General features: G+C 42.5%; 1 protein-coding gene across 5 annotated transcripts in view; it reads left to right on the top strand.

The window, feature by feature from the left end:
• MYO9B (myosin IXB) overlaps window positions 1-22818 on the top strand; it is a 177669-nt gene that overhangs the window by 14493 nt on the left and 140358 nt on the right. For all 5 annotated transcript variants that reach the window (XM_088478475.1, XM_088478473.1, XM_088478474.1 and 2 more), the window contains exon 2: window positions 15486-16367. In XM_088478475.1, coding sequence (XP_088334601.1) covers window positions 15540-16367 — 828 coding nt within the window. In that variant the 5' untranslated portion in view covers window positions 15486-15539. The remainder of the gene's footprint in view (window positions 1-15485; window positions 16368-22818) is intronic.

Raw genomic sequence — 22818 nt, 5'->3', positions numbered from 1 at the left:
GCGGAGCCATCAGGCTGATGTCTCGCTGCATACAAGCCTTTTCTCCAGCACAAAATGCTTCCAGAGAGAGGCTGCTTGTCAGACAAGCCACAAATTGGCATAGTTTGAAGATAAAGTGCTGCATGAGTGACAGAAACCAGGAATCGACATTCAGCAGAGAGCTGCAGAAATGAAAGTACACTATTTTAGCTACAACACGTTTTTGCTAGTCTACAAGCCCGGGTACACACTTATACAATCGTCAGGCCATTCTTTTGGGTTTTTTGACCCGTTCATTTAATATCGCAAGAGTGTGTATGCCCCTTCCATGATTTGTCGAATTGAAGGATCGCATCTTATGTGCAGTTGAATATTCTTCCAATACGACTGGATGAGATCGCCCCAAAAGTGCAGTTTGTACGCACCTTCTGCCTTTCTTGCGATTCTACACCAGCAGCAGTGCCGCCTCTGTGGGTGGTACAATTATTTTCTTTCGATATTTCGGCAGGCAATGTTGGTAGGTCGGCAGTATGATTGTATAAGTGTGTATGCTAATATCAGCACCGAGACCGACACTTCCGATTGGGAGTGAAGTCACAAATGTGTGTATCCAGCTTAAGTACTAGTACTTATGGGCCGAGTTTTTTTATTTAGGCATGATCTACTGATCACTATGGCACAACTGTGTATACACATGGAATTATTTGCTTTTGGTAAGTGTACACAATTCATGAAAGCCACAAGCTGAAAAAACCTTACCACTTTTGCCATAGTTCTCTTTAAATTACAGATGGGTAAGAAACATCAAGTGATGTATAATTCTGGTAGCTCAAGATCTTGATATTGACTTCTGACTCCTTGATTTTGTGTTTGATCAACCTGCTAACAAGCACTTTATCTAGCCATTAACATTGATTCCTTGATTCATGATCAGCAGATTTGTATCAAAACAACAAGATATTATTTTCGTCTGATACTACAGGTTAACTGCAATACGCACATATCCAGAAGTACTGAGGGATATATGTAGAGTGCTTTAGTATCTACAGAGAAACCCTGTAATATTTTTTTCTCAAAATTTTATTTATATATATATACATATACATACATACATACGCACACACAAACGTGGATTTCCTGGATGGAAGGATGCACTCGCCGTTCAATGTAACATCTCAAACTTTATTCATCACAAGGCTTGATCAAAAGAATATGATCATGGTCGATGTTTCGGTACACATCTGGCCCTTTTCAAGACCTCAATACAATCACATCACAGATATATTGTGTTCAGACAACAATGTTATGCATCTGTGGAAAATAAGAAAAAAACAAAATAACCTGTCTATCAGGCTCCTGTAAAACCCGGGGTGATGCCAATATACAAAAAAAAATATGTATATATAATATCTGAATGTGGCTAATACTGACACCACACCAAAGTGATAATAAGTAATCAATAAAGCTGCCAATTAGCCTGTGCTCCCAGCATGCAGATTGCCAAATATCAAAAAGATACGACGCAGTATTACAGTACCTATAGTAGCTTCCAGCGACTGCATGGTTAAATTATCAGAACCTGAGACAATCTCATGATGTGCAAATGGGGACTTGGTCAAAATATAGACCAAAAAGACAACTAATTGACCTGTAGAGATACAGCATGATAGTAATCATATATAAGGCTAACTTGTATAAGTGATATAACCATCGTGCAATATGCACAGAAGCTTACCCCAAGATTCAAGTAAGTATGATATACTACCAACCAAATATAAAGAATATAAATAAAGAAAGACTCCTAGAGGATTGTACTCATTAAGCCCTCAAGGAATCACTGTATCAAGCTTGTGTATCTAAATGCTTTCTCTTCTTTTTAGGCTCAAAAGCCTATCATGCCCAATGTCCGGGGGGATCCAATCGATCAATTTGCACCGTAGAGATGCGGCTGGGTGTAATTTTTCAACAAAGTGCCTGGCTACAGGCTTATCACTTTTACCCATTTGCAGGGCTGCCCTGATCAATGCTCGGTAATTGGCCATCCTATCTCTAATTATACGGGAGGTCAGGCCCACATAATACAGGCCACAAGGACATATGAGTGTATGTATATATATATATATATATATATATAATGGTCCAATGCACAATGTAATCTGTACTTGATGGGAATTTTTGTGCCCGAATGAGGATGTGGGAAGGTGGGCCGTACTAACATGGATGCACACGTTATACAACCCCCACAAGAGTAACTTCCTGGTCTTAACAGTAATTCTGATACTTCACTCTTTTTGCCTGGATATGTAGTCGGCCTCTTTAACATCTGCCTAAAATTGGGGCCTCGGCGGTACGCCATCATTGGTGGTGGCATGTATTGGAAAGGAATTGACTTATCACTTTGTAGTATGGGCCAAAATTTTTTAATAGATTTTTGAGTCCGTCTAGCATTACCATCAAAGGTAGTGGTATAGATCATCCGTGACTCCTTAGCTGTTTTAGGGGTCACTTTATTTGGGACCTTATTGAAGATACGATTGGCTTTCCTAAGACATCTATGCAATGTTGATTGCTGATATCCTCTATCAAGAAATCTAGTGGTCATTTCCTGCAACTGCAGTTCTCTCATTTCAGTTGAAGTGTTGATCCGCATCACTCTCAAAAATTGCGATATTGGCAAATTATCCTTTAAGGCTGTGGGGTGATGGCTGGTGGGCAATAAAGCCAGGTTCCTGTCCGTGGGTTTCCTAAATAATGATGTCACTAGTTTTCCATCAATCACACTGATGTTGACATCCAGGAAATTAATAGATTTAGTGTCAGCTTCAAATGTGAAGCGTATAGGACTTGCTAATGTATTTAAATTATTAACCATTTGTTTGAAACCATCAGATGAGCCTCGCCATATCAAAAAAATATCATCTATAAACCATCGATAGAATGAAATGTTTTCTCCATATCTAGAGATGATATGCTCACTCTCATATTTGGCCATAAAAAGATTGGCGTATGACGGTGCTAAATTCGAGCCCATCGCCGTACCCGATGTTTGTAGATAAAATTTATCCTTGTATTGAAAATGATTTTCACATAATACTAGATGTGCCAGTTCAATCAAAAATTCAGTGGGTATACGCTTAGATGTGCGGGTCATCAAAGCTTCCCTCAAAGATTCTAGACCTTCCTGATGTGGGATGACCGTGTACAGTGATTTGACGTCCAAGGTTGCTAATATGACGTCATTCAGGTCTCTTACATTGCCCAATAATTCTAACAAATGTCCCGTGTCCCTAGGATATGTATCATGTTGGCTCACTAGGGGTTGCAATTCATTATCAATGAATATAGCTAAAGGCTGTAGGACCGAACCTTGTGCAGAGATGATTAGTCTGCCAGGTGGTTTTACAATAGTCTTATAGATCTTAGGTAATGTATATAATATGGGACAACGCGGTTTATCTACCGTGAGGAAACGAAATTCATCATCATCGATCCATCCTTGTACCAAAGCATTTTTTAATACAATGTCAACTGACGCCTTAATCCCATCAACTGGTCTCATAACCACATTCCTATAAACTTTATCAGCCAACTGCATCATGATTTCGGCATCATAGTGTGCCCAATCTTGTACCACCACCGCTCCACCCTTTTCTGCAGATCTGATGGCCAGATTAGGGTTTTCAACAAGAGAATGCAGTGCCTGCTCTTCCATAGTGGTTAGATTGTTTTATATTCTGGGTGCTTCATTTCATTAACCATTCGAAGAAACGTCTTTAGACTGGTATTGTTGGTTGGAGGATCAAATGTAGATGGTCTTTTAAATTTTTTAGTGATATTTGAAGTATTTCCTTTATTGCAAAAAAAATATTTTAATCTTAATGTTCGGCCAAATTTGTACATATCGACCGTTCTCTTAAACTCGCTGTGTCTATATATAATAAATATATATATATTTATATAATATAATTTTGGTGATCTTGTCTTATGCAGGGCGGTACACACCTGACCGATGCAGCAGCCGGGCGACTGCTGCATCGGTCAGGTGTGACCATCCATGCAACCAATTTGATAAGTCTACACACTTGCCAATCACGTGTTCGATATGTCTGGGCAGACATCACAACTGGACGGGCATTTACATTTTTCCACCCAGTTGTGATGTCACCATTGCTGGTTCCTGCGGCCACTATGCAGGTTTGTCGTGTGTACACAGTCAGATGTGCACAACATATATTTCAAATATATCGCATCTGCTGTGCTACACCTGCAATCAAAAAACACCTCACCCATACTTGCAGACCCCCACAAAGTCTATTTCGCTAGTTTTTATGTTTGGACCCCCACTTTGTTCTTTTTTGCCCCAAAAATGTTAAGTACTTTTGGGGTGTTCCTCATTTTTTTTTTTTTTTTAGGAATTTTTTAAAGCAGTTATCCTTTAGGGGGCTGTCCCAAGGGTTCTGAGTGGTTTCCCCACCTTTGCACCCCAAAATAAAAAATGCACTTTTCTCCTGCTATCCAGAGGCTAATCTTTTCCGCCTATTACATTGACTTTCCGCGTACGCGAAAAGTATTTGGAATTGAATACAGAGATAAGTTTCCGACTGGCGAAAAAGTCGCAATTGGCGATACTTTTTTGCGAATCTCGGCTTTTCGCTTCTAATTGAATACGGGCCTGAGTTGGCCTATTGTGGCTTTATTTTTGCAGTTTTTATCTGAATTTGACCTGACCTGTCTTTGGATACTGTTAAGTATTGGATCATATGGCTACTATAAACTTTGATTAATGTGCGTGTAATATTCTATACAGCATTGGATAGTAATCTCAGTGCAGAAACTCAGTACCCTCTCTTCCTGTACCCTAATACTAACCCTCCCTACCCCACACCCTAAACCTAACCCCCCTCCCCCCCGTTGGTGGTGCCTGAACCTAACCCCCCTGCTCGGAGCCTAACCCTAACCTCCCCCCTGCCCGGAGCCTAACGCTAAGTCCACCTCCCTGCGGCTGACACTCACCTTTCCGTGGTGTCATTATGATCGGGATGCCGTCTGTCGGTATTCCGACAACTGCATCCCGAGTCATGGCACGTACATTGCTCCCTCTCCAGCATGATGTTCCTGCTCAGCCACATGCCCTCTGTGAATAGGAGGCACCTCCCATGGAAGTCAGCACTGTTCTTAGACAGGGGCACCATGTCGAGGAAGCTCAACAAGAAGCGCAGGAAATATATGGTACATTGTGCATGGCTCATTGCCATGTTCGACAGCTAGGAAGGGGTGTGCATGGAGGCTGCGGAAATTTGCCCCAATCCCTGCTCCTGATAATGCTTATGGTAGCTGCAATACAAATCTGTCATCCATGATCCTTCTGCCCTTCCCAGCTCATCCCAACGGCCGGGCATCAGCCACCTGCACGGCAGCAGCAGTGGGGGTGGTGGTGACACTGGTAAGATGCAGGGGGTTGTGGCGAGATGCAGGGGGCTTCGGTGAGAAGCAAGAGTGAGATGCAAGGGGCTGTGGTGAAATATAGGATGCTGTGCTGAAATCCAGGGGGCAGGAGTAAGAAGCAGGAGGCTGTTGTGAGATGCAGGGGGCAGGAATAAGAAGCAGGAGGCTATTGTAAGATGCAGGTGGCTGTGGTGAGATGGAATAGGTTGTTACGAGATGCAGGGGGCTGTGGTGACATGGTGTAGGCTGTATTGAGATGTAGGGGCTGTGGTGAGATGAAATTTGTCCCATGCAAAGCCGAGGCGGGTAGCTAGTCCAGAAATAAATAAGAAAATCCAGAAATTGATACATGTGACGAAGCGTCTAAAATGCGCCATTCATCTTGCGACGTATAGAGCAAAAAATAGCTGCAAAAGGTTACAATTTATCAGTTAAGCTGGGTGCACACAAATGCATTTGTCTTGCAGATCACATCAGATTTACAACCCTTTTGGTGAGATATTGTAAGAGTGTACCCACCCAAGGTAAAGTTTTATTTCAAGAAAACTGCTCACATCTGCTGATCTGGTTTTATGGGTGTCCTAATATTTCTGAGACAAAATGGTGCAATGGTTGTCAAACCTGGAAGTGTGTAGGCATAATCAATCATTCTGTCCGTCACTTCTGCTGATGTTCCACCACTCACAATCTTTTCAGCAGATGGTTTTTAGAGATGAGCATTGCAAATTGCACAGTACATTGTAATGGTGTGTACTCATTACTCTGCATGTTCATCTGGACTTTCAATCCTAGGGGGGAAATTCAATTAGCCACGGGATATACCCCACACCCAATTGATCGTGCTGTGCGGGAAACAACTATTCAATTCATTAGGCTTTTCACAGCACGGTAATCACTAGGCTAAAGTGCGCTAACCCATTGAATCCGTGTAAAATGTAGAATCAATGGGTTTCCCCGCACATTAAAATGCAGCTTCTGAAGCTGCAAGGAAAAATCCTGTCTCTGGTAATTGACATGCAGGGTTACCGCAGCTAATTGAATCAGGCAGCGTGGTCATTTAGCTGCAGGGTAAACTCCTCATCTAAGGAATTCTCCCCTAAACATAATTGTAAGAATGATCGCATCTCAAGTATGATTGTATGTGTGTACCTAGCCTAGCGTCAGTACCAGCAGTTTTCGACACTACTGACCTACCTCCAACACTCAGCAGGCCACTGATTGCTGACCTTCCCAATTAGATTATTTAAAAGAACCCAGCTGGGCTCAGGCTAGAGATGACATGACCTCTCTCTCAGGTGTTACCACTAACCTCCAGCACCGATGACTCATGCTGGGAATCGCCCATCAGCCAGGACCTGTAAGAACCTTGTCTGTGTACGCCTGCCGTGCCTGAATATCTATTGTGTTTTACATAGATGCTCCTGCACCAGAACTATACTCTCCAGTATAGTTTTCTTCTAGTGCTGTTTAAACTCCGGTGTTAGGTTTCCTCGACAGCTGCACATCCTTACCCACATTTCCATCTGCTGTGTTTCCAGTCCTCATTTAAGCTAAGTACTCTGTTGCTTTTATGGTGGGAACCAACTGCACTGGACCGTAACCTGGACCCTCACAGTAAAGCCTATATCCTCTTGCGGGAGTTCCTGGTGAAGTCCAGTGGGGGTCTTATGCCGCACATCCACTACCCGACCCAGGGAAGACCGTACGAATACTACATCATAATCGTACCGTCATTCCCCATCTCCTACAGTGTCTACACTGAACGATCAGTCGTTCAGTGCAGGCACCCTCCATCATCCCCGAACATGGTCAATCTGTCGTTATCAGCAGAGTGACCATCATGTTCGGGCGATGATTTATGTCGGAAACGACCAGTGGGAGCGCGCATCGCTGGTCGTTTCCGAAATTTGCATGCCCAATTATCAAGCGATTTAACGATAACTATGTCGTTATCGTTCAATCGCTCTGTTTAATCGGTAGTGGATAACGTGCCTTTAGACTCCGCACCAGGGTATTTGGTTGCACAATGCCACCTGTTTGCATTTATCATCTGTGTGTGTACTAGGATACACTTGCTGTCTGTCTTGAGCGCCAGGGTTATTGCAATATACTTGATGGGCTAAATGTAATAGCTTATGATCTTCAGCTGCTGCGAGTCCCATGTCTCCCCATGTTTTTAAAGTGGCAATCAGTTTAATGGATAAACCAACTTGCTTTAAAAATAAGAGGAGACTTGCATATATTCCAGCAGCGTCTGAGGATCGCAAGCTATTACATTTAGCCACATGTATCTCATTGCAGGCTACGTGCTGTTCCCACAGTGCCAGCACGTGTGTATCTTCTTACATGCTATGCACTGTCTAAAGAGTGCTAACAGCTCCGTATACCATATTGCTCACAGTGCTGTTCAAATAGAGCCAATGTACCTTGCTGCACGCTACGCACTGCCCAACCAGTACCAACACCTCCGTGTACCTTATTGCATGCTATGCGCTGTACAAACAGTGGCAGCTGATCCATGTACCTTGTAGAATGCTCGTGTGTACATTAGGCATTTGTGCCTAATGTGTTAAAAAAAAAAAACTCAGGGTATTCTGTGGCAACTACCTTGTAGAGTATCGCAGCTGCATCTGTTTTGGTGTGTTCCCCTGTAGAAGTAAAAATCCCCAGGCTTCACAATTAGGTCCACTGCCCGCAGTCTCACTGGTCATCTGATGGACAACCACTATAACATACTTTTAAATTAAATCCATATGACCAGTGCCCTAAATAGATCAAATGTAAAAAATTTATTTTACTTTAATTCCTCTGAACAACCTGTGTACACTTGCTGTAAGAGATTATATATATATATATATATATATATATATACATATACATATACATACACATATATATATATATATATATATATATATATACATATACATATACATACATATATATATATATATATATTTATATATACATATACATACACATACACTGACAGAGATATGTCATAATATACTGAAATATCTGAGCTGCAGCCACAAGACAAGGATAGCATTCCTAGGACAATGTATGTAACTGCACTGTCCTTGATAAGGAAAAGACAGAGAAGTTATCTAATCATGTAAAAAGGCTACCTGCATAACCTAAGTGTTAAAAAAAAGAAAGAGAAAAAATTGGCTTTTTCGTCTGCCATGTATTCCCTAAAGGTACAAAAGTTGCATTACCTGTTCTCTGTTCTCCATACATACTATGTAACCTTGTGTTTTGCTAGTCTGTGCTAGCCTCCTTTCTCTAGAAAAATAAACACTGCAGATGGGATATTCAACAATAGGACTTCATTCATGTTACAAAATTAATAGTAGCAATGCCACAGCCTTTCTTAGTGTTTTTTTTTTTTTACATACCATGTTGGCAATTACCATTTTAAATAATTATTGTTGAATAATTGGCTAAGATGTTTGACTAGGGACTTGAGCATTATTACTCTTTATCTGATCATTATACCCAGTTTTGAAGTACCCGGAAAGGCCTTGTAGCCATTTTTACCGTTTTTACACCTAAATCCTGGGTCCGACTCTGGATTTTGCACACGGGTCCATCCCGGTTTGGACCCGGCTTCAGACGCCATTTACACTGCGCTTTGTCCCGGGTCGGCGCCATTTACACTGAACCCGGGTCAGCCCTGTTAAAACCTATGGGAGAGGTATGTGCTTAGGTGATAAAGGTTGCAGGAAGAACTTATTTTTATAAGACGGGCCTATTTATTAAGCTGAGGTTCAGACGAGTCAGCCTGCGAGTCTGCGGCTCAAGCTGTCGGATAGGCAGGTGGGTAACCAGTTGCTGCTGCAGACATGGCTGGTGAGGGGGCTGTCTGTACTCTCTGCAGGGCTCTTATACTACAAGTGGCTGCAGAGATGGCTGGTGAGGACTCTCTGTGCTCAGTCTGCTGCTGCTATTACTGCATGTGCTGTTTCTCTGCGGAGCACTGACCTATGACATCATCGGTCAGTCATCGGTCAGTGCCCCAGAAGCTCCAATCACAGTCTTTCTGCATTACCCAGGTCATATAACCAGGGTCATGACCGTTTCCACTTCCTCATTACCCGGGACCTACACTTGTCTAACCCTGCTCAATTCCCGGGTAGGATTGGTGGGTCAACTGATCCTGGCTTTTTTTTTTTTTTTTTTGAGCCGTTTCCACTAAGGTCCGACCTGGGTTAATCCGACAATAACCAGGGCTTTTGCTCTAGTGTAAAAGGGATATTAGACTTGGAAGTCTTTAGGAGAGGAGTGTGCTGATCATGTGGGAGGGAATGACCTATTCTCTAGTGTAAGAATGTGGAAGTGTCATGTAAGGAGGAGAATGTGGGCAAGTAAGAAGTCACCCACCCGGGAGGGTTAGGCTAAGGGAAGGGGGGTTTAGGGTTAGGCACCCCTGGGGGGGAGGTTAGGGTTATGCACCCTCCCCCCTGGAGACTTAGGTTTAGTCTGCGGGGAAGGGGGGGGGGTTAGGTTTAGGCACTTAGGGGGGGTTAGGCACCCCGAAGGGAGGGTCAGTAATACTCGCTAAAATCCCCTGTTGGGATTTCCACTGTTGCCGGTATGCCGGCGTCAGGATTTGAACCTTACAGCCGGCGGTCATTCATGCTGATTTCCTCACAGTAGTATTAGAGTGAATTTAGAGCTCTGTTCTGTTGGCACACTCGAGAGATTGAGGTCAATCCAATTAGGTGCGAATTGCTAGGTACGAGTTGCTGTTTTCTCTTTGAATTTGCATAGCAAATTCATTTTGCAATCCAATTAGCAACTCGCACTGAACCAGTGAGAGTGAATTTGCATTTTTCCATTCTTACCTCCCTGAGGGTGAGAGATGGAAAGGAAAATCATTATTTTAATGTTGAAATGACAGGACACCGTGCTGAGTCCCTTGGACACCCCCTTAATTACTGATTAGACAATTGGAAGTTTCCAATTAGCTTAATTAGTCCAATAATTACATGTCCTTTTTTAGGGTTAAAATTGCCTCAAATTATCCCAAAATCAACTTTTTCATTAGTTTAGACACCTCAGATTTAATTACAATATTTTTTAATTGAAAAATATTTTTATAATTTAAAAAAAAATTCAAAGTACCAAAAAATCTTTTTCCTACTTAATTTTGCATTTTTTTGTTTAATTCATTTCAGATTAAATGAAAAAAAGTTTGCTTTATAATTTTTGCATTTAAAAAAAAAAAAAGCACAAATCAGCCATTTGACACCATTTAAAAACCTTCAGTACTTTCCTAATACACACAAACAGCCTTTTATATGGTCCGGCTAACGAAATTATCAAATTTGGGAGGTCCAGGATGGGGGTTTTGTGGTGTTTTATTTTTATTAAATTTTTTTTCATGACCCCCATATTATTTATGATTGCATGTATGTTAAACCCCTTTTGCACACTTGTGGAAATTGTAACCTTTATTTACAGAGTCGTGTGAGGATCATCTTGTCAAAGTAGTCATGACTGGTTTTTTTTTTTTCTATAACTTTTTCTATAAATATTTTTAAAATGAGAACTAAAAGTTTGTATAGCTGTGCCTGATTACAAGATTTAAACTCTCATTGCCTTATAGTGAGAACCATTTAAACATGCCTTGTTGTCCATAATAAGTGACCTAATTTTGAAACCTGTTTTCTCCCTTTTGAGGCAAAACGCCTATCCAGAAAAAAATATTTGTTGTAGTTTAGAATATGCTCTTTTTAATGAATGTTGTTTCAAGAAAATCAGTTATTCTTCTTTTTTGTTATAGGACTTCAAAGATGGTGGTATATTGAACACACGATTTGTGAAAGCAATTTTAGATGACATTATCACAGAAATTAAGAACTTAAGTAACTTTAAAGTCTGTTATTTTATGATTGCAATGGTGTCCACTTGGATAGTTAGCTATATTAATGTCATACTAAAATATTTTTTTCCTTTTGGAGACATGGGTAACTGAGTTACAGAAAAAAATTTACATGACTGATTTTTTTTGGCCTAATTTGGCCTCATACTGTCAAAAAGTACTTTTTTTTTTTTTTTTTTTTTTTTTTTTTTTGTAATCAAAACTTGTATAAGCATATGCACTTTCACAACTTTTGCTCTCATAGATCTGTCACAGCAATTACTTGAACTTTGCTGATTGTGCACCTTGGAGTTGGTGACCGTTTCACTTACCTCCACTACCAAGGCCACAACTCTACTATTGCATACTGTGAACTGAAACTTTAGCAAAGTTAGTTCTACATATATACCAACCTTCATGCAAAATGTCAACAAAATCGGAGATGGTTAAGTGTCGGCCCCTGTTCCACTTGTCATGGAATGACCCATAAGTATCAGTTACAAATCTATTTATACATCTTTCTCTTGATATAATTTTCTACATGTCTATTGAAATTTTAGATCATTTATATTACATCACGAATGAGCAGTGCCATAATATAAAAGGTTATTATATCTTTTTGCATTATTTTGAGCAATGCCCTATGTGCCTGCTATGTGTATTACATCCTTTTCCATAGAGAATTTTTGCGTATGAGTGATGGCATAATACCACTGTTTAGTTAACATAGGTCATGTTGTGTGAATAGAAAGTAGTAATCAGCCCCCATTAACAACTTTGCATGACCTCACTTTCTATTTAGATTACACACACACACACACATGCTGAGGTGTCTCTGCCTGATTTGTTATTTAACATGTCCATCTCTAAAAGTTTAACCTGTTGGCTGGCCGCTCATTACAGGGTTATAAGTCCTCGTGTCAGTCAGTCACTTACGGCTTGGCCTGACAAATTTTTCTGAAATCTAGGAGCCAGGATGAAAGTGTAGGAGCCAGACTACCGTCCCCCCAAAAAAAATTTACAGGAGTGAGTGAGGAGCATATGCAACTGTTGTACACCCTATACTAGTCCACAAAATGGTCACAGTTGAATGGATAAAAACTATTTGCAAGTTGCGCTGCTGTAATGTAAGGTGCAGTATGCCAAAATGATCCACATCACAAACTTCTCTGAATTATAAAAAAAACATTTAATAAACATACAATAGAAGAAACTCATAAAGAGCCATAAAAGTGATCATAAAACTCTCACTGTGGAGAATAATGTATCAATATGTAACAATATCTGTGACTGCTCGTACAACTCTAATAAATGTATCTAATTCAATACAATACAATTCAGTTGCTCACCGCTTGATCAAAAATGATTGTACTATCCCATTGATTTTAGATGTTGAAATGTCAATAGTTTGATGATACTTATAGTGCACTTTTTAAAGATGGTTGGTGTAGAAGCGCTGATTGAAATACCATATGTCCGCCCGGATAGCACTTCACACAATACTTGTTAAACAAGAGTTTTCCCCTTCCGTTGGGTTGTGTGTCAGAGTTGGGCTGAGACCTGTGAGGCGCCAGATCTCCTTTGTAGTGTATGTAACCCACTAGGAGTAGTGGAAAGGAGTATTCGGGATTAGCACTCCGCACACGGATGGTATCTGCAACAGGAGTCACCTCGTGATTGTGAGGCAGGAGTGGCGGCTGTAAGTGAGACACGCACCTGGCCGACACTGCGGTCTGAAAGCGGCCTCGTGTCTCTGCTGATGTTATCCACCTCACTCCTCCACGTCCTAATTGCCGGCTGGCTGCGCTCTGAATGGAGCTGGCACCTCTCCTGTTGAAGTCAAAGCGGTGATGGATGTTGGCAAATGATAAAAAGTCCACTCCAAATATATGACAGTACTGGTCACACTATATAACAGTCCCCTTCGACGTGTTTCGCTCCCCTCTTGGAGATTTTACAATCTAATCCCAGTGGTACACATAGGGTGGAATCTAACCCCATTATTTATTGTTATTTCCCATTGTGATATCATTATATGTGAGATTTATTATCATTATTGTTTTATATACGTGGATTTGTTTTTGGTTTCTTTTCTATTGAATTGGTTGAATTATCCAATCGCAATTTTTTTGAATAATTTTGATGATTATTAGAACATCTATAGTCTATTGTGTTCAGATAAATTACGCAGTCCACTAAACCCTATTTTTAACTTTAAAATATACCTTTATTAAATATTCATGTCATAGATAATATACTGTTCAGAATGTTCCCCTCTGCCAAGAGTTTTCTTTCTTTTGTACAGCTTCATAGTGCACAGCAGGACAGGCACTTTTAGTGGCGCATGCAGTAGTCTTGCCTGTCACTTTAGTGATGTCACTAGTATTTAGTGGAGTGGAAGCCGCTTTATCATTAAGGAAAAAAGGTGTTGTATGGTGAGCTGCACTCCTTATGTGGGAGAAATGTAGGGACTTTGCTGCCACAGGAAGTAGAGAAAATTTCCTTTTCACTGGAGTTTTAGTTTTAGAAAATTGGTTTGTGTTTCTGGGTGCCCAGAAGCACAAAACAATTTTCTAAAATTACCAATAATATTGGTCCAGCCCCCACAATGGCAGAGACCACATATTACTAAACAGCATGCTGGAAATGCAGGCTATTATGTCATTCAGTACTCAGTGTTATTGTCCACTGTTTGCAGGAAGTACTATTTTGTCACACAGCAAGTTATGGTAGGATGGTGCTGCAGGTGTTATGCTGTGAGCCGAAGGAGCTTGGTTGAGTCTGCCACTATTTTGTTGATGCTAATATAGAGCAGGTTTGGTCATGTGCTAAGCACTAGAAACCATTGAACAATGCCTTCTGATTTTAGATGCTTTGGAACAACTGTTTATACTGTTGATATGACCTACATATGACCTGGCAATGAGTCAGTCTGGCAGGATGTGTTCAGTGTTTTGATGAAGGACAATATTTCTCTCCTGAAAGTCAGAGAATGTGCTTTCTAGGATTCTAATACCATATGTGTTCCGTTATGGGAGCGCATACCATGCTTATATCTGGGGCTTCTTTGTTCTTGATAACATTTTAAGCAAAGCATTGGCATATGTGTTGCAAACTTTGTAAAGACAAAAAATTAAAACCGCTATGGCAATACACACTGAATATAAGGGTACCCACACTGGAATTATTTTTGCTGTGCAAATGTATTTTTGTTAAATATATTGATGTTTGTGAAGATAATTATAGAGCCTAATTGTATAACATATCTAAATATTCATTGTGCAATCCTTATGGAATCTGATACTGCAGGGGAGATCCTTACAGAGGCTGGTCTTAAGCTGCCCATCCACTAAACGATTAAGTTGAGCGATTGAATGATAACGATCGTTTAATCGTTCAATCGTTTGCAAAAATGTCTAAACGACCAGCGATGCGCATGCCCGCTGGTCGTTTAGACATCTATCATTGTGCAAACATGCTGGTCAACCTGACGATAACGTCAGGTTCAGCATGTTGCCAGATGATTGAGCCTGCACTGAACGACTCCTCGTTCAGTGCTGGCTTATCACAGACATAGAAACGAGTGCACAGTTACAATGTCGTAATCTTGCTGTCGTTTCTATGGTCTGCTAGTGGATGGGCAGCATTAGACTAGATGGTTCCAAATCCCATGTTCTAGCTGTGGTAAAGGTGTCGGGAGGAGAGGAATGGATTCTTGACGTCTATTGTAAAGATTTGCCAGTGGCCACGCAAAGCATTAGCGACTCATTTACAGACAGATACCTTTTTGTCTGTCCGTTATTATCTGGTCTTGTTTTATTACTGTTCCCAATTGTAATGAGTCATGGAATATGCAGGCACAATATAAGTAGACACTAATACATACCAATTCACATATATAATTTATTACTATTTCACATTCACGTATTCTAGTAAAATACACTAGTTTGGTGTTTATATATATTTTTTTTTATGGTAGTATTTTTATGAGTTGTCACTATGTGGCCTAGCAAAGGATAAACACTGTACCAAATATAAGAGAACCAATGGCTAGCATCATTTGGAACCAAACACTGGGCCAAAATACTACTTTATGGTACTATATATAATAGTGGAAGGATGGATACAAATGTATCTTGTGCAAGCTTTACTCTTGAAATGAACAACTATGAACACTTTCTTTATTACCTTTCAGATGCTGAATGCAGCCATCTAATACAAGGCATGCAGAATCCATGTGTGGCACAGGATGAGTTTAAAAAATGACGCTGGCCATGAGAAGGCGTCTTGCAATTTATACATTTATCCCCAACTCTTTGGAGAAGACTCAAACTGTTTTAATGTTCTGGCCACAAAGGAGTCCACTGCCTCTGATGTCATCAAGTCTGCAGTGGATGCTCTTGGACTGGATGCCTCCAAAACTTATGTTCTGGCTGAGGTGAAGGAGTCAGGAGGGGAGGAGTGGATTCTAGATGTCAATGATTCTCCAGTGCAAAGGGTTCGTCTGTGGCCACGCAAAGCACAAGAGACTCACTCACAGACAGAAGGATACTATTTCCTTCTACAAGAGAAGAACCAGGATGGGAGCATTAAATATATCCATCTACCTCTTGTGTCAGAAGAGGATAAAGCCAGGAGGCTTGTGGAAAGGGGCTTTCTTCCCCGATCCCAGGAGGATTACAATGATTTGTGTAACTTGCCCAATCTTACAGAGTCAGCCATATTGGGAAACCTTAAGACCCGTTTTCTAAAGCATAAAATCTACACATATGCAGGAAGTATCCTGATAGCCATCAATCCCTTCAAATTTTTGCCCATCTACAATCCAAAGTATGTCAAAATGTATGACAACCACCAACTGGGTAAACTGGAGCCCCACATTTTTGCCATTGCAGATGTGTCTTATCATACAATGTTAAAGAAGAGGGTCAACCAATGTATAGTCATTTCTGGTGAGAGCGGCTCAGGAAAGACACAGAGCACAAATTTCCTAATACACTGTCTGACTGCATTGAGCCAGAAAGGCTATGCCAGTGGAGTCGAGCGTACCATATTGGGGGCCGGACCTGTGCTTGAGGTAATATTATATTGCTAAAAGGGACGTATTTTAACTGTGTTAACCCATATGATATATATGTTTAAAGGGGCTATATTGAAAAACAATAATAGGATCTAATAATGGCGCTGCTATTGAGATTGAAGTGGTCGTATAGGGAAGATGTTAGCCTCCAAGCCTAAGCATATAAATTAGCTAACAAGCAGAAAAGAGAGCGCTCAAGGATATTCAATAAAAATATTTGAATAAACCTTAAATAATACATATGGCATGTGGATAAAATTGATCACATATATTTCATTATTATCAAAAAAGCAATATGTACATAAAATTCATAACAAAAATAGAGAAACCTATGCACTAGCTATATGCAGCTGGTTCACCTGGATTGCAACCCAATTAAATGTCCCCAATAAGAAGGTTGAGCCCATTATTCAGCTGAAATTAAAACCTCAATTGCATGGGCTTCAGGTATAAAATTGAGATAAAAAGTAAATTCAGATATTCCAGTCATGGCTAAAAGTATATTACCAGTTGGTGGTGACAAGTGCCCAATCAGTCCTCACCTTAAAGTTATCTGCTGGTTGTTCCTTTTAACGGGTGTGTAATAAAGAGGTCCTGGGACTGGTTTGAAATATGAATAGTGGTTGCAGTGGTGGCCTCATGGTGAGCCAGGAATTGCTTGATGCGTTTTGCTGAGGTATTGCCCTTGATTGGACACTTGTCACCACCAACATGATCCTTACCATTCGTGGATCTAAGATGAGATTGGCGACAAACAGAACAGGGAGGCACTCCTAGGGTAGTATGTCAATATCTTATTGAGTAATTGAAGAATATAAATATTATGAGTACTTCAAGAAAGATTAAAGAGGCTTATCTGATAACACTCCACTTTGATTGGAATATGACTACACTTAGATATGGAACTGGCTGAAACAACCTTGTCTTCAATCTTACGAAGTCAGAGCCAAGCACCAACAACACCAGAGAGTATCATAGTGTAGTAATCAAAATGTAATCATTAAAAATATAGAATTAAAAACCCATATACTAGTATAACAATCAATGCGCGTATCAAATACACCACCAGGATTTAAGAAAGGGAGTTGCTAATCGCACAACAGACTACAAGCAAGGGACTCGATTCAGATATTCGCGAGGGGGATGAGTTGCCTTTTGGTTATGCAAACAAAATTCAGTGAGTCCGGAGCTACCGTAAGTGCAGCACATAACTGCACAAACTCATGGGACGAGTCTTAATTGAATTATTCCAAACAGTGGGAGCTCCAAGTTCATGCCGCCTTTCCTGGGTGGTGGTATTCACCATGCTGCTCAGAACTACCCAACATCTTTCGTTCAATGACCTTCCTCAGGAATAGCCTCAGTCTGCCCCCCTCTCCCTCTGTCCCACCCCCTTCTCTGCTGCTCTATCCTTTCGCCCACTCAGTTTACCATGCTGCACATGCATGTTGGAGACGGCACAGACCAGCATTATTGTATACCTCAGGCTACCCGTTCTACCACATCCCCAATTTCTGCTCCACCCCCTTCTCTGCTGCTCTGTCCTGCTCCGATAAATACGAATTTCCCTTGTCCTCTAAGTGGGAAATTCAATTACCCCTGATAATTTAACAGGCAAATAAATCGGGAGTTACCGCATTTGTTTTTGCTTTCGGGCAATTTAATTAGAACCCGTTTGAATTTTTTTTTTTAGGTGAATACACATACACACCTATGTGTGTGGGAACTTTTTTCACCTGCCACAGGCAGGTGAAAAAATTCCCCAATGACTGCCGCAGGGGATCAATTATCTGTGGTGAATTACCATGGCTAATTAATTTCCTTCCTATATATGTTCTACATTATCACACACTATGGGCCAAATGTAATAGGGTGAGAGTTTAGAAAATGTGAGAGTTTAGCAGTAAACTCTCACATTGGTTGAGTTTTATCTTCAAAATGGGAAAATATCTGAATGAGATTTTAAATCGTGAGAGTTTAAGTCTAAAAAAACATGCAAGTTCGCTCTGTTACTTTGTTTTTGGACACTATTACATTGGCAAAGTTTAAAAAGTGTCAGAAACTCTCACTTTTCTAAACTCTCACCCTATTACATTTGGCCCTTTATATGTTTTACATTATCACACACTATAAGGGGTATATTTACTAAAGTGAGTTTTTAGAAGTGCAGATGTTGCCCATAGCAACCAATCAGTTTTTAGCTATTATCTTCTAGAAGGTGCTAGTTTAATGTAAAGTAGAATCTGATTGGTTGCTATGGGCAACATCTCCTCTTCTAAATAATCTCTCACTTTAATAAATATACCCCCATATAATTTACATTATCTCACACTATATATGTTTTACAGTACTTTGTAAGGTTGTACTCTGTAAAATTTCTTGCATTAATTTAATCCATGTGAGCAGTACTGAAGTAAAGAGTAGAGATATTTTGAAAATGGCCAGAGGACTTCAAGTTTGAACATATTTTATTTATTGGAGAGGATTCATTCTTTCTGCCTCTCTGACAAGGTGGTCTTTGCAAAAATGATCCGATGTCCCACAGTAGAGGCAAAACAAAAAGAATTGTGAGCTTCTCCTGGCTGTAGTTACCTTGTTACATAGGGGCGTACTTATTAATATATGCGGTCTTTCTCGCCACAATTCAAGTAGAAAAGGAATCCTTATTCACTTGAATGTATTATTATTCAGTCGCCGAGACAGTGTCTTCATGATAACTTTATGTTCTACTTTGCCCAGCTACTGCGCATCCGTCGATGTCCGGTAGAGGATGTGTGCGCTGGCAGCAGTGGGTAGAGATCCTACGAATCCCTCTCCCGGATAATTCTGCGAAGGCAGCCCATATGCTACAATGGGAAAACGTCATCCACATTCCAGAGCTTGGTAAATCCAACAGCCTAGCAGCCCCCATAGAAACCTATAGTGGCTACTTCTCTTGTCGGAAATGGAGGGACCACTGCTGTGTCTCTCCATGGTACATCCAGGAGAATTTTTTTTTTTCTTATTCGGGGTCCATGGGGTCCACAGCCATTACGTTGGGGTATGAATCCCGGTCACCAAACAGTTAATACAAACGAGCTCTCTGCTCCCAGGATGCACCGGCTTTCCTCCTCATATACCCCACCTCCTGCCTCAGGTAGCCAGTTCTTCCTGTTTGGTGTGTTCACCACATAGACAATGGGACTGCTGGAGCAGTCCTGCAGACGAGTACAAAAAAAAAAAAGAGAGAGTTTTACTCGTTATCTCAGCGGGTGGTCTGAGCTGTCCTGGAAGCAGCCTCGCGCCTGATTGGAGGCGCACCGGCCACGCGCTGCAACTACCTCCTCCGGCGCCGCACCACTAGCCTTGGCAGGGGATTCGGCAGGGGCTTTCTGGCCCTGGACCGCAACCGGATCAAAGGGATGGCAGGTAAGCAGGTGGTCGCGGCGGCCGCTGATGCCGGGACCACGTGGCGGTCTGGCCTCCGGCGGTGAGACTGGCCAGAGGCGCGCTGCAGTTAGGAGGCATATGGCTTGTTCTCCTAGCCTAGACCGCCAGGATTTGATGTTCCTAACCAGCCGGGGCTTGTGGCGGCGGCCAGGTCAGTTTACCGGGCAGGTCCAAGCAGCATAGGGGAGGTACGTTTCCCCGGCGGCCCCTCCCCCAATCCACACGCTAGTTCAGTCCTCTGGCACAGTTGATTGTGGATTGTTCCTCCCAGCCTCCATATAGGGCAGTCAGAGTGTATGTTAGTTGCTCTCTGAACGCTGCTCCTACAAGAGGGACGCTGGGCAGTCTCCCTGTATACCTTGCCTACTGCTGGTCTAGGTTTTTACAGGGCTCTATCCTACCTAAACTGAGGCTGATTATGGTAGTGAGAGCTTATATGCATATGGCTCGCAGAGTATTTATGCATGACATGTGATTGTTGTTTATGGATACTGTTTCTTCTGTAAAAGAACTGTAATTCCTGTATACTGTCACTGTCTCTCCCCTTCCCTTGCTACAGGTGTGTGGGTTGAGAGTAGAAAGCAGCACATATACACTCAGAACCAGTGGCATAGTGTTATGTCTAAGGAGTCTGAGGGTCAGGTGGCGGGAGCCCCGTTGCTGATATCCTGTGTAGCCTGCAAGGCAGGTTTGTCCCCACAGGACTTTTTACAAAATGGACTGTGTAGGAACTGTTTCAGACAGCCACCACACCAATTAAGTTTGCCTGTTTCAGGCCCTGAGCCTCCTTGGGCATCATTTTCTCAGGTTATGGCTCAGGTGGCGGAACGGCTGGCTGCCCCGGTACTACCGGTTTGGGGTTTGCCTCAGCAGATGCATCCTATGCCCATGATGTGGCCGCCTTGGACCCTGGTGCTGGTAAGATTATGGCATCATCCTCGGGGGTTTTTCAGCCTCAGGCTGTCAAGCCAAAGCAGCCTAAATCTAGGCGCCATGTACCGCCTTACATGGGTGAGTACTCGAGTGCCTCCTCCGAGGAGGAACAGGCACAGGACTTTTCGCAGGAGTCTAGCTCCGAGGAGGGTGATGATAATTTCCCAGTAGCCGATGGCCCTTTCCTGATAAGGGCTGTAAAATCGGTGTTAAATATCGAGGAAGGGGATCTTCTTCTTAGGAAAGCCCCCCTGTTCAAGCGCCAAAAAAGTGGTTGGCAGAATTCCCAAAGTCTGAACATTTATCAGAACTTATGGAGGAAACCTGGGTCCGTCCACAGGAGGTTGTGCCCTTTGGTCCAGAACTGGACAAAATTGTATCCTCCATGGCAGCCTCAAAGACGGCAGGTTTACCATCAGCAACCTCGTCTAAATTGAGGAGGGCGTCCTTTCAGGGGGTTTCGGCCACAGGGCAAGGCCAAAGGTCAGCCCTCAGCGAGATTTCCACCAAGAAAGGCAGGACCCAGGAAGCCCTGGCAGAACAGACATCCAGGATCTAGGGTCCAGGATAAACCAGTGGCCTGATGGGACGGGCCTCCCCCTGGGGGATCCCAGGGTGGGGGGCCGACTGCTTCGGTTCTCAGAGCCCTGGCACCTCGCGACGGAGGATGCCTGGGTTCGGGGAGTTGTTTCCCGAGGGTACGCCCATACCGACCTATTCTAAATCTGAGAGAGCTCAACAAATTTGCTCGAGCCCCCGGGTTCAGGATGTAAACATTGCGATCGATTGTGTTGGCAATGGAACAGGGGGACTATATGATGTCCCTAGACATACAAGATGCCTACCTTCACAACCCAATCACACAGGCTCATCAAAAATGTCTTCGTTTTGCGTTAGGGGAGGAACATTTTCAGTTCCAGGCCCTGCCGTTTGGCCTGTCCACAGCCCCTCGGGTATTCACCAAGGTGATGGCAGTGATGATGGCATGCCTCAGGCGCCAAGACGTCAGGATTTTGCCTTACTTGGACGACCTCCTGTTGCTGGGGCAGTCCCCACAGCAGTTACAGGATCATTTGAGGCTGACAGTATCATGTCTGTACAGTCACGGCTGGATCATAAACTGGCAAAAGTCGTCACCCTGTCCTGTACAACAGATGTGTCATTTGGGAGCGAGATTGGACTCCATGGGGCAGAGAATATATCTGCCGGAGGAGAAGATCCTTGCTCTACAATCACGAATATGCAGGTTGCTTCGCAACAGGCAAATATCCGTTCTAGTAGCCATGCAGGTCCTGGGGTCGATGGTGGCCACCTTCAGGATGGTGGAATACGCTCAATTCCACTCCAGACCACTGCAGCTATTCATTCTGTCTTGCTGGAACAAGGATCATCGCACGATCAGGTCCCAGCTGCTGCATCTCTCTCCAGAGGTACGGTTGTCCCTGACCTGGTGGTTGCAGACAAAGCATCTCAGGCAGGGTCGCCCCTTTTGGGTGTCGGATTGGACAATAGTCAAAACCGACGCCAGTCTTCAAGGTTGGGGGGCGATGACGGGGTCACACACTTTCCAAGGAAAGTGGTCAGTGACGGAAAGCCAGCTACCGATAAATATCCTGTAACTAAGAGCTATATTCAAATCTTTAGTGCAGGCTCAAGAAATCTTAAAGGGCAGGTCGGTGCAGATACAGTCGGACAATCGCACCGCGGTCGCCTACCTAAATCATCAAGGGGGCACGAGGAGTCGGGCCGCCTTGGCAGAGGTATCAAGAATCCTGGTATGGGCAGAGACTCATCTGCCCACGATATCTGCCGTGTTCATTCCAGGAATCCTGAATTGGGAGGCCGATTTTCTCAGTCGGCAAGAGATAAATGCAGGGGAATGGGCCCTACATCCACAGGTTTTTTGGAACCTTGTGGACAGGTGGGGTCTACCAGAAATAGATCTGATTGCATGAAGAAGGAACAACAAGGTTCCCAGGTACGGATCCTGGACAAAAGATCCGAGAGCCGAGTTTGTAGACGCACTGACAGTAAAGTGGCGTTACAAGCTGGTATATCTGTTTCCCCCATTTGCTCTTCTGTCCAG

The sequence above is a fragment of the Taudactylus pleione genome, unplaced genomic scaffold (assembly GCF_031769625.1).
Source record: "Taudactylus pleione unplaced genomic scaffold, aTauple2 ptg000214l, whole genome shotgun sequence".
Lineage (NCBI taxonomy): Eukaryota > Metazoa > Chordata > Amphibia > Anura > Myobatrachidae > Taudactylus > Taudactylus pleione.
Note: the sequence above shows the minus strand (reverse complement) of the source record. Positions and strands in the feature narration are given on the sequence as shown.